General features: G+C 39.9%; 1 protein-coding gene across 1 annotated transcript in view; it reads right to left on the reverse strand.

Moving 5' to 3' along the window:
• LOC119860511 (complement factor H-like) overlaps positions 1–13,154 on the reverse strand; it is a 105,550-nt gene that overhangs the window by 12,561 nt on the left and 79,835 nt on the right. Inside the window, exons 12-13 of the mRNA XM_043491305.1 lie at positions 11,830–12,006; positions 1,585–1,767 (exon numbers count right to left, since the gene is read on the reverse strand). Of these exons, the coding sequence (XP_043347240.1) occupies positions 1,585–1,767; positions 11,830–12,006 (360 nt within the window). The remainder of the gene's footprint in view (positions 1–1,584; positions 1,768–11,829; positions 12,007–13,154) is intronic.

The following is a 13,154-nucleotide window of genomic DNA, read 5'->3' on the forward strand; positions in this document are numbered from 1 at the left end:
CAAAATGGCTGATGTTGATATGGTGGGTCCCATGGTTTTTTTTGGCAGGAGGGCAAGGATGCCACCCTTTGCCCCTGCTCTTGGGGTGCCAAGACCCCACTAATGGCCCAGGAATGTGGTAGAGGAGGGAAAGCAGGGAAGGGGTCAGGGTTTGCTCCTCACTCTGAGCCCCAGCCCTTCTCAACCCCTGCGGGTTTCTTACCCTCTTCCCCCTTGAGTAGGGTTACCCTCAGTCCTTGATGCTAGGGGAGGGAGTCTCCCTGCCCCCTAGTTCTCTGGTCTTTCAATTCTTCAGCAACACACTTCCAAACTCCAGTCCTCTCTCCATCCTTGCACCATACTGTCTGCCTGAAGCAGGGTTTTTTTTATTAAGTTCCTGACAGGGCCTTAATTGATGACAGGTGCTCCAATTAACCTGTAGTATCCTTCCCTAGTATACAGGGAACCACACCTTAATTAGCCTATGTCTTATATATCTCCCCTCGACCACTCTCCCACTTCTCCCTGGCCCTGCTATATCACAATAGCTAAATAAAGCAGGGAAATATTTTCAGATAAGATTTGAACAGAAAAGGAGAGATGGTACGGTTGAGAGAACAAGAAGGAGCTCTAGAGAAGGAGACTTTCACACTAACCAGGGTCATATTGTGGGAAGGAACGGAGAGGAGACTGGGGCTGGCTGAATAGAGAGAGACAGCATTATATTCTGTTTTACAATCTGGCCCCTTTGTGCCACTCAGCTGTATTGGGCCAACAGAATACCATCCATGCAGAAGGATACTTACTTTTTGATGATACAAAGCTGGCAGATCGTGCTCCCCATCATCCTCTTCCCCCTCTCCCCCCAAACTTCGTGTAGGTGACATGGTAGAAAAGAAAGACTCTGGTGGGCTAGTCCTGACCTGTGAAGTCAGGTCCAGGACACACAGGCCTACATGATCAGTTCATCATAAATTTAAGAACCACACAGAGGTAGCTGCACAGCTGGGGATCACTGCACCTCAGTGTACTCCCTCCCCTCTCACTCTCAGCATATGGAGATTGGAGAGAGCAGACTACATTGGTTTTATGCCAGTTAGAGTTCCCCCTGGGCAAAAGTGGAATCCCCTGCTGCTGATGCCAGCATCGTGTCTATTCCAAGTACTGAAGAGCAGCGACCAATATTTCTCCTGGTTTTCCATAAGTTACTGAATTGTCTTTCACAGCATCTTCTAGAGTTGAAATCTTTTCAACTTAAAATATATTTGAATATATCTTGTCACTTTACAGAAAATGCTAGTTTCATTATAATGGTTTTTGCAGGTTTTAACGAAGATATATTTTGGGGGTGCATTCTAAATACTTATAATGGTGTGGGTGTTTGCCATTTGCCCATCTTTTCTTTTTGAAAAATCTGCACTGATGTCCCTAGTCTCCCCTACACATGCTCTGGTGTAAGTCAGGAGCAACTCCATTCAGATTTATGGAATTAATCTGGTTTTATACCAGTACAGGTGACTTCAGGATTGGGCCCAGGATATGAAAAATACCACAGTTGTATAACTCATCACAGTTCTTTTTCATATCATAATTATTTGTACCTACCTAAGCAAACCGGTGGGTCTGTCCATTGGCCAGACTCACAGCTAACAAATGCAGATCCCTTTATTCTATGAAAACTTTGGCATTTGTATTCCACTCTTGAACCTGATTCATATTCTTTCTGTAGAGATACCATGACATCTCCATTATCAATAGCAGGAGGATGCCCACACTTTCCAGCAGCCTCTAAAATTATTGTAGAAATAAAAAAAAACATGCACATCGGTGATTATTTACAATAAATGCTGTAAGATCACAAATATTACAGAATAGTGCTATCAATGTACTGTGATAGAGCAGGAAAGATCCCAAGGAAAAGTGAAAAAGAATCCTTTTGGTATTGGAACTGAACACAAAATACTACAAGCTATATCTTTAAAGTTGATGCAGCATGATACTTCCATACTAGCAGTATGGAACTGATGGCAAAATAGGTAACTAGTTATTCTAACTTAGTCAAAATCTGATTCTGGGTTGCTTTTCAAACAGGTTAATTTGAAATCCTTTGAGTCAATCATCTTTTCCTCTCTCTCTTCGCCTCTTCTCACAGAAAGGGAAGTGACATTGGGATAAACAAGATAAAGTTTTGAAAATGCTAAGGCTAAAAATTAACATGAGTAATAAAATATTATACCTTTACTCATCATAATTTGACATGTGTCTTTGCCCTCTTTCTGCTTTATGGCCTGCCCCTTTTGCCTTATGTCCCGTCCCGAGGTCTCACTTTTGAAATGGGCATTTCTGGCATTGGTTGCCATTTTGAAAAAAAAAGTTTTTCCTATTTCTAATGCATCTAATAAGAATAAATTAAATAGAAAGGAAAGAAATGTGTCTTGCTCTTTCCTCGTTTTAACAAGAGAACACATTTTATATATTTAGTGGAATTCTAAATAAAGTCTAGTAAACAGGTGTACAATGTTGTAATAACAGAAGAATAGAGAAAGGTTAACATGCATCTTTTCTTGAGGGAAAAACAGTTGTGACAAAAAATGTTGGTAATGGCAGAATCAAGTGTTCCTATATATAATACTTTTTATATGCAGTTAATATATTTCTTAATACATCCTTAAAGTCAGAGGAATAAAGGAGAAGAGTTTATATATTATTCCTCCTCCTATACGTATAATCACATATTTTTAGAGAAACTTTTATGCATTTACTGTATTTTTAAATAAAGTTATTAAGTAATTGTACCACGTCTAAATGACGGGGAATAACGGAGAAGTTTTATATATGCACACCATGCATTTTTCTTATTTTTAGAGAAAATATTTTTATGTATTGTGACAGGGCAAGGCCAGATGGCTATAGGAAAGTAGTGAGAAACAGGTAGGTTAGCCCCTGGCTAAACAAATCCCTGTTACCATAGTAACCAAATGGCAGTTGCTCCAGGTTAATCAAGACACCTGGGGCCAAATAAGATCCTTCCAGAAAGCAGTGGAGCCAGCTAGGTCGATTGGGACATCTGAAGCCAGTCAAGGGCTGGCTGAAACTAGTTAAAAGCCTCCCAGTTAGTCAGGTGGGCTGCATGTGTCAGGAGCTGTAGGAGGAAGCCACAGTCCTGGAGAAACGGCACAAGGAAGGAGGCCCTGAAGTAAGGGTGATATAGATATTGAGGAAGTGGGGGCTGCTGTGGGGAAGTGGCCCAGGGAATTGTACTCGTCCTGTTTCCAAAAAGTCAGCTATCAAGAGCTGCTACTATCAGGGTCCCTTGGCTGAAGCCTGGAGTAGAGGGTGGGCCCAGTCTCTCCCCTCCCTGACTAATCGCTGAGACTGGGAGACAACAGAGACTGTGCAAGGGAGGATAACTTCTCCTCACCTCCCTTGCTGGTTTATGATGAAAATGGCTCAGTAGGCTATGACCCTTGCCTCTAGAGAGAGAAGGGCTACGTGGAAGGTCACAGTGAGCCTCTGAGGTTAGTAAAAAGAAAAGGAGTACTTGTGGCACCTTAGAGACTAACCAATTTATCTGAGCATAAACTTTCGTGAGCTTCAGCTCACTTCATTGCATCCGATGAAGTGAGCTGTAGCTCACAAATGCTTATGCTCTAATAAATTGGTTAGTCTCTAAGGTGCCACAAGTACTCCTTTTCTTTTTGCGAATACAGACTAACATGGCTGCTACTCTGAAATTTCAGGTTAGTGTAATCCACCAGGAAGCATGGGACCCACTGAGACAAGGTTGGAGCCTTGTCACAGTATTTAGTACATTTTTAAATAGTAATTAATTATACAAAGTCTTAAGGTAGAGACATAAAGGAGAACTGTTAATACATATATAGAATTATGCAGTTTTAGAAGAAAATATATATTTCGTTAAGTTAATGCCTTTCTAAATAGTCACTAAATAATTCTTTGACTTTTGTGGAACTGCTTAATCAACTTCATTTAGAATTGTAATAACTGCATATAATTTTTTTCTAAAAATGCATAATTCTCTCTATATGTATACATTAATGCTTCTTCATTCCTTTGTCATTAATACTTTCTATAATTATTTAATGATTTTATTCAGAAATATGCTAACTGAATTAAAATATTTTCCTATAAAAATGAGGAAAATGCATATTAACATGTCAACATTTCTTTATTCTGCTGTTACTAAGGTCTTTTTAATTATGTAATGACTTTATTTAGAAATGTACTAACTTAATTTTCTCTAAAAATGTATGATTTTATGTAACACTCCTTTATTTCTCTATCATTCACTTTGTACAATTATTTAATGAACTAGAACGGTACTAAATGCACAAATATTTGTCTCTCAAAATGCATGATTCTGTATATGTATCAAGACTTCTCCTTTATTCTTCTGACCATAATGCTTTATTTAGAAATGAATTAACTGCATATAATTTTTTTCTTAAATGATAGAAGGCATGTTAATATATATGGGTTAACACTTTGTTCTGCCATTACTAAATTTTTTCTAAATAATTATTAAAAAACTGCCTTAAAATTATTTTTTTCTAAAACATGCATGTTAACGTTTTTGTATTCTTCTGTCATTAAGACTTTGTACACCTGATTATTAGACTTTATTTAAAATTGCACTAAATGCATAAAAACATATTTTCTTCTTAATGAGGAAAGGGCCACAAAGCTTCATTCAGTTCTAATACTTCCAGGAAGGACAAATGGAATCAGAAATTTTAAAACTTCCATTTTTTCAGACAGCTGCCAGCACCAAAAATGCACATGTCAAAAATGACACGGGGGGGTGGGTAGGGAATGGGAACGGATGGACGGACATAAGGTAAAAGGGATGGATCATAAAGCAAAAGAGGGGCATGTGAACATACCAAAAATCACATGATGAGTGAAGCTATAGCTTTTTTTAATGACTAATATGTATTGAATTTCCCTGGATATAGAGGATGAAAAGCAGCCAGAAAGTGAGAAGAAAAACTCACAGGCTACACAGCTATTGGCTTTCTACATATCACTTAACCTTCTGTATCCAATAGTTAAACTTCAAGAAACTGAGTCCATGTTTCGGGCAGCATGAAGACTCTCCACCCTAGGGACAGCTTAAAAACCATTGCATCTCCCTTCAACACAATGGTTTAGCTTGGTGCTTTATGGTGTGAATAGGATGTGTTGCATGCTGCACTACAGTTTAGGGGAAATGAGTTTTATGCTCCCCTTTGTGGTTGCCAAGGCCCTGCCCCCTGTGCCCCTTATGTGGTGGGTAGCATCCCATTGGGAACAGCTCCTGCACTTGGCACTGAACCTCCTTGGTTTAACAGGGAGGCATCTGCTGATAGGACACCCTCTGTGAGAGGCTTTTCACTTTGGAATTTGTTTCCCTTTCTGTCCTGCCATATCCTGAATTCTTTCACCTTTAGGACATGCTGCTAACCTCCAAATACCAGCTAGTCTCAAGCTCTCAGAGATGGCTGAGAGGAGTTTTGGTTGTTAGACAGGGTGGGCTGTTTGTTTATATATGCATAAGTTTTGACCTGGTTGCATTATTTTAATGATGTGAGTGAACTGTGTATTTAATGGTGTTTAACCTAAAATAGACATTTGTCGTCTTTGAGAGATGACCTGCGGTCTGAAATAAGATACTTTTTGGGAGAGGAGCTACAAAGCATCCAGGCAGTTTGAGGAAACCCAGCTGCAACATTTCCAGACTAGAATGACAAGGCAGGTAAATTGAATGACCAGAAACTGACTCTCATGGATCAGAAGGTTTCCCAGGAACTAGAGGAAAATCAGGAGAGCGATTCTCAACTTGGAACTTGTTCACAGTGCTAACTGCAGCAAGAGATTAGGAGTTAAAAGTCAGCTTCAAACGGAAATCAAAGGAATGCAGACCACAATGGAAGTCAGCTGCCTGGATGAGGAATTAGGCCATAGACAGAGAATTTGGGTAAAATAAGACACTTACAACACTTTTCCACTCTGTAATTCACAGAGACCGAGATGTCAGAGGATCATTATCCCAGCTTAAGTAATACACTGATCCCTTTGCTTGTAATCTGTATCTCTTTTACCCACCATTTGTCTTGTCTATTAAGATTGCAAGCTGTTTAATGTGTTTATATGGTACTCATCATAATGGTGCCACTCTGTCATGCATTTTTTGTATCTTTAAAACTCTAGAATTTCTCAGTATAAATTACAAAATCTTTTAGTAAAGTGATTCACCAATATTATAGTATAATTGGAGGTTACTTACCTCTTTTCTTACACTTAGGATATGCCAATTTCCCCTCCACACACTGTACTCTAAATGGAGAAGACCATGGATCCCTCACAAGTTCCCTTTTACAGTCAAATTCAACAGAGTCTGCACTTATAGAATCCAATTTCATTTCTGACTTCCATTTCAGCTAAGTATTGTTTTTCTCCATATCTTCTGGGGATGCTGTACCATACCAGCTAGTCACTCAAGCTCTCATGGGTGGTTATAGATTCATAGATACTAAGGTCAGAAGGGACCATTCTGATCATCTAGTCCAACCTCCTGCACAACGCAGGCCACAGAATCTCACCCACCCACTCCTACGAAAAACCTAACCTATGACTGAGCTATTGAAGTCCTCAAATCGTGGTTTAAAGACTTCAAGGAGCAGAGAATCCTCCCTCAAGTGACCCGTGCCCCATGCTACAGAGGAAGGTGAAAAACCTCCAGGGCCTCTCCAGTCTGCCCTGGAGGAAAATTCCTTCCCGAACCCAAATATGGCGATCAGCTAAACCCTGAGCATATGGGCAAGATTCACCAGCCAGATACTACAGAAAATCCTTTCCTGGGTAACTCAGATCCCATCCATCTAATATCCCATCTCAGGGGATTAGTCCGATTTACCATGAATATTCAAAAATCAATTAATTACCAAAATCACATTACCCCATCATACAATCTCCTCCATAAACTTATCCAGTAGAATCTTAAAGCCATACAGATCTTTTGCCCAGACTGCTTCCCTTTGAAGGCTATTCCAAAACTTCATTCCTCTGATGGTTAGAAACCTTTGTCTAATTTCAAGTCTAAACTTCCTGGTGGCCAGTTTATACCCATTTGTTCTTGTGTCCACATTGGTGCTGAGCTGAAATAATTCCTCTCCCTCTCCTGTATTTATCCCTCTTATATATTTAGAGAGGAATCATATCTCCCCTCAACCTTGTTTTAGTTAGGCTAAACAAGCCAAGCTCCTTAAGTCTCCTTTCATAAGACAAGTTTTCCATTCCTCGGATCATCCTAGTAGCCCTTCTCTGTACCAGCTCCAGTTTAAAAAGGATGAATTCAAACATGGGAGACCAGAACTGCACACAGTATTCTAGGTGAGGTCTCATCAGTGCCTTGTATAATGGTACTAAAACCTCCTTATGCCTACTGGAAATGCCTCTCCTGATGCATCCCAAAACCGCATTAGCTTTTTTCACAGCCATATCACATTGGCAGCTCATAGTCATCCTATGATCAAGCAATACTCCAAGGTCCTTCTCCTCTTCCGTTACTTCTAATTGATACATCCCCAATTTATAACTAAAATCCTTGTTATTAATCCCTAAATGCATAACCTTACACTTCTCACTATTAAATTTCATCCTATTACTATTACTCCAGTTTACAAGGTCATCCAGATCCTCCTGTATAATATCCCGATCCTTGTCTGAATTGGCAATAACTCCCAGGTTTGTATCATCTGCAAACTTTATTAGCACACTCCCACTTTTTGTGCCAAGGTCAGTAATAAAAAGATTAAATAAGATTGGTCCCAAAACCGATCCCTGAGGAACTCCACTGGTAACCTCCCTCCAGCCTGCCAGTTCGCCTTTCAATAGGACCCGTTGCAGTCTCCCCTTTAACCAATTCTTTATCCACCTTTTGATGTTCATATTGATCCCCATCTTCTCCAATTTAACTAATAATTCCCCATGTGGCACAGTATCAAACGCCTTACTAAAATCTAGGTAAATTAGATCCACTGTGTTTCCTTTATCTAAAAAATCTGTTACTTTCTCAAAAAAAGGAGATTAGGTTGGTTTGGCATAATCTACCTTTTGTAAAACCATGTTGTATTTTGTCCCATTTACCATTGACTTCAATGTCCTTAACTAATTTCTCCTTCACAATTTTTTCCAGGACCTTGCATGCTACAGATGTCAAACTAACTGGCCTGTAGTTACCCGGATCACTTTTTTTTCTCCTTTCTTAAAAATAGGAACTGTATTAGCAATTCTCCAATCATTCGATAAAACTCCTGAGGTTACAGATTCATTAAAAATTCTTGCTAATGGACTTGCAATTTCAGGTGCCAATTCCTTTAATATTCTTGGATGAAGACTATCTGGGCCCCCTGATTTAGTCCCATTAAGCTGTTTCAGTTTTGCTTTTACCTCAGATATGGTAATATCTACCACCATATCCTCATTCCCATTTGTCATGCTACCATTATCCCTAAGATCCCCTTTAGCCTTATTAAAGACTGAGGCAAAGTATTTGTTTAGATATTGGGCCATGCCTAGATTATCTTTAACCTCCACTCCATCCTCAGTGTTTAGAAGCCCCACTTCTTCTTGCTTAGTTTTCTTCTTATTTATATGGCTATAGAACCTTTTACTATTGGTTTTAATTCCCTTTGCAAGGTCCAACTCTACTCGACTTTTAGCCTGTCTCACTTTATCCCTACATGTTCTGACCTCAATTAGGTAGCTTTCCTTGCTGATCCCTCCCATCTTCCACTCCCTGTATGCTTTCTGCTTCTTCTTAATCACCTCTCTAAGATGCTTGCTCATCCAGCTTGGTCTACAACTCCTGCCTATGAATTTTTTCCCCTTTCTTGGGATACAGGCTTCCGATAGCTTCTGTAGCTTTGATTTAAAGTAATCTCAGGCCTCCTCTACCTTTAGATCCATAAGTTCTTCAGTCCAATCCACTTCCCTAAATAATTTCCTTAATTTTTGAAAGTCGGCCCTTTTGAAATCAAAAACCCTAGTTGCAGATTTTTGTTAATCCTTCCGTTCAGTTTGAACTGAATTAGCTCATGATCACTTGAGCCAAGTTTATCCCCTACAACCATTTCTTCTATGAGGTCCTTGCTGCTCACCAAAATTAAATCTAAAATGGCATCCCCTCTAGTCGCTTCAGCAACTACTTGATGAAGGAATCCATCAGCTATCGCATCTAGGAAAATCTGAGCCCTATTATTATTACTAGCACTGGTCCTCCAGTCTATATCTGGGAAGTTAAAGTCTCCCATGATCATGCAGTTTCCATTAGTATTTATTTTATTAAAAACATTAAAAAGGGCTTTATCCATATCCAAATTAGATCCCGGAGGTCTATAGCACACCCCAAGCACTATCGTAGGAGAGGCTCTACTAGTTATCTTCCCCAATGTAATTTTTGCCTAGACGGACTGTCTTATCCATTGCATCGCTTCTTATTTCTTTACATTCTACCTCATCTTGATGTACAATGCTACTCCACCACCTTTACCTTTATTTCTGACTTTCCTAAACAGCACATACCCTTCAATACCTGTAGTCCAGTCATGACTTCTATTCCACCATGTTTCTGTTATCCCTATAATATCTGATTTCACTTCCTGCACCAGTAGCTCTAGTTCCTCCATTTTGTTACCTAGGCTCCTCACATTGGTGTACAAACATCTTAATTTTTGCTGTTTGGCCTCGCTCACATTTTGTACCCTATTAAGCACAGTCATTCTACAGCCAGTATAACCTATTAGACTAGTATCCACACTGCCCTCGCTCCTTATATACATTCTTCTACCCACAGCTGTATCCTTTCTTACTTCATCTTCTTCCCTCTCAATGCTAAAATCCGGTGTGGAGTTTACCTGGACATCTCCCAACCATCTCCCCCAAATTCCTAATTTAAAGCTCTCTTTATCAGTTGTGCCAGCCTCCATCCTAGAAGTCTATTTCCTTCCCTATTCAGATGAAGTCCTTCCCGAGAGAACTGTCCTCTGTCTGTGAATACCTCCCGGTGGCCATACATCCCAAAGCCCTCCTTATAGCACCACTGCCTAAGCCATCTGTTGACAGTCAATCTTGTCACACCTTTGTTGCCCTTCTCTAGGAACAGGCAGGATCCCACTAAAGATCACCTGAGCCTCAATTTCCTTAAGCGTCTTCCCCAGCCTAGCATAGTCTCCCTTAATACTTTCCAGCTAGAATCTAGCCGTATCATTTGTTCCCACATGAAGGATAATTAGGGGATTCTCTCACTCCCTTTAGGATCCTTTTCAACCTCAGGTCTACATCCCATATCTTAGCACCCAGAAGTCAGCACACCATTCTATTCTCTGGATCTGCTCTAGTTACAGGCCTGTCTATTCTTCTCAATAAAGAGTCCCCGATCACATAGACCTGCCTTTTCCTGGTGACAGTGCTATTCTCCAATCTCTCCCCTGTTCCCTCTGGCTGCAGGTTCTTTCCATTCCTATTTTCCCTTATAATCCTCTTCAACCCATCCTGTATCCTCCTGGGGCTCATATTTGGTGTAGTCTCCCTTGACTCTTCCCCTTTTCCTATAGGACTAGCCTCTCTTCTCTTCTTCCTTGCCCTTTCACCTTCAGCAACTACCTGCTGAGCCCCTTCTTCATTTTCCAACTCTGCAAACCTGTTCCTTATCTCTATTTCTCCTTCACTAGCCCGTCTTTTCCTCTGCCTGGGTGGTTTTAGTTGTTAGACACAGTAGACTGTTTAATATGTTTTCACCTGGTTACATTATCTTAATGATGAGACTGAACTGTGTATTTAATGGTGTATAACCTAAGATATTTTTTTGTCCATAAATACCAACAACATTGGCTCTGATCATTTTGTTTTGCTTCAAGATTTTTAAATTTGTAATTGTTTCATATTGTTTTGATTTTGCTCTCTGATTTATCTTGTTCTGCTAAAAAGGTCAGTAAGGCTGAGATAGGGAAAACAGAGAGGCTCTGGTAGGAGTGAAAGTAAGACTCTTTCAGAGGGAGAATTCAGAGTAACAGTAACTTATATAGGGACCACAATCGACCATAATGAAAGCTGATATTAGTTCATCTATTTTCTCTGCATTGTTCTTATTCTAAACCTGTGCTATGGCTTGATAATAATATGACCCTGATTATGCCACCCTTATTGCTGTGTCAATGAAATTCTGGTATATGAAAAGATAAACAATATGAACCAGTAGAGTGACACCATTTTTTTTCTGGAAGCTTGAAGTTACATGGTGAAATCCTGTTCCTATTGCAATCAGTGGAATTTTTCCACTGACTTCAAAGGAGTGGGCATTTCACCAGTTGTCTAGCTCATCTGCAAGTGGCAGTGAAACTGCGCACTTAAAAATCAGAAATAGAGAACAGTCAACCATTCATATTCACATTATGTCATGGGTCAAATCCTAATATTGGACTAGGTTCATCAAAGTCAGTGTTAACTATTCAGTATTGAGCAGGGGTAACAAAATTTGCCTCTCATCCTTTACTCAGAATTTGCTCAGGCCAAACTCCCATTGAAATCCACTGAGGGTTTGCTTGAGTTAGGAGCTCAGGGTTTGGCCCAATGGGAGGATGATCTCATTAAACCTTTATTATCATTGCCATGGAACATCACAGACTGGAAACTGATTTGGTCTCTGGTTTGTTTGCAAGAGATATTATATTTGTGCATTATAAGAAGACAGAAAAACAAGGAAATACGTGCTTCTGACTGAGAGTGACATTTTTGATTCCAACAATATCCTCATTACTAGGCTATTTTAGAAATAGGAAATTAAAATACCTTTGCATTCTGGCGGTTGGGACCACTTCCCTTCCTTACATGTTACAGTCTGAGATCCAATAAGGCTCAGACCTCGCCCACATTGATAATGCATCCTGTCACCAGGCAAATATCTTTGCTGCTTAGCATCTAGACTCCTACCACCATAAATCTCTGGTGGAGGTGCACATCTCATATCTGAAAAAAGATACAGGAACATTTAGAGTCAGTGACACATTCCCATGAAGGACCTCAGGTTAATTAAATCACTTATGGTGTTCCATTAGTTGAGTGTAACTTCGATTCAGACCCTCTAGTGATCAACCAGTCCAGTTTATGAGAACATTTTAAATTGCAGTGAGGCAAGAAAAGGGTTATGCACTAGTAAAAACATTTGAGTTAGGATGCATAGAATGAAAGCCAAGCAACGATGTTTCTGCAAAAAGTTTGACTCAGTGTTTATAGATTCATAGATACTAAGGTCAGAAGGGACCATTCTGATCATCTAGTCCGACCTCCTGCACAGCGCAGGCCACAGAATCTCACCCACCCACTCCTATGAAAAACCTCACCTATGTCTGAGCTATTGAAGTCCTTAAATTATGGTTTAAAGACTTCAAGGAGCAGAGAAGCCTCCCTCAAGTCAACCATGCCCCATGCTACAGAGGAAGGCGAAAAACCTCCAGGGCCTCTCCAATCTGCCCTGGAGGAAAATTCCTTCCCAACCCCAAATATGGCGATCAGCTAAACCCTGAGCATATGGGCAAGATTCACCAGCCAGATACTACAGAAAATTCTTTCCTGGGTAACTCAGATCCCATCCATCTAATATCCCATCTCAAGGGATTAGTCCGATTTACCCTGAATATTTAAAGATCAATTACTTACCAAAATCCCATTATCCCATCATACCATCTCCTCCATAAACTTATCAAGTAGAATCTTAAAACCAGATAGATCTTTTGCCCCCACTGGTTCCCTTGGAAGGCTATTCCAAAACTTCACTCCTCTGATGGTTAAAAACCTTTGTCTGATTTCAAGTCTAAACTTCCTGGTGGCTAGTTTATACCCATTTGTTCTTGTGTCCACATTGCTGCTGAGCTTAAATAATTCCTCTCCCTCTCCTGTATTTATCCCTCTGATATATTATTTTATAATAATAATAATAATAATAATAATAAATGATATATAGTGTTTTATCAGTGGGAAAATTTCTGACCAGTTCTATCTACATCATACTATTTTCTTCCTCCCCAACTCACAGAAACTCCTCTGTGGGTTTTCCTTTGGAGTTTATGCTCTGTGCCTGAGGTGGATATGCCAACTAGTCTCTGCCAGACTTGAAC

The sequence above is a fragment of the Dermochelys coriacea genome, chromosome 8 (genome assembly GCF_009764565.3).
Source record: "Dermochelys coriacea isolate rDerCor1 chromosome 8, rDerCor1.pri.v4, whole genome shotgun sequence".
NCBI classification, from domain to species: domain Eukaryota; kingdom Metazoa; phylum Chordata; order Testudines; family Dermochelyidae; genus Dermochelys; species Dermochelys coriacea.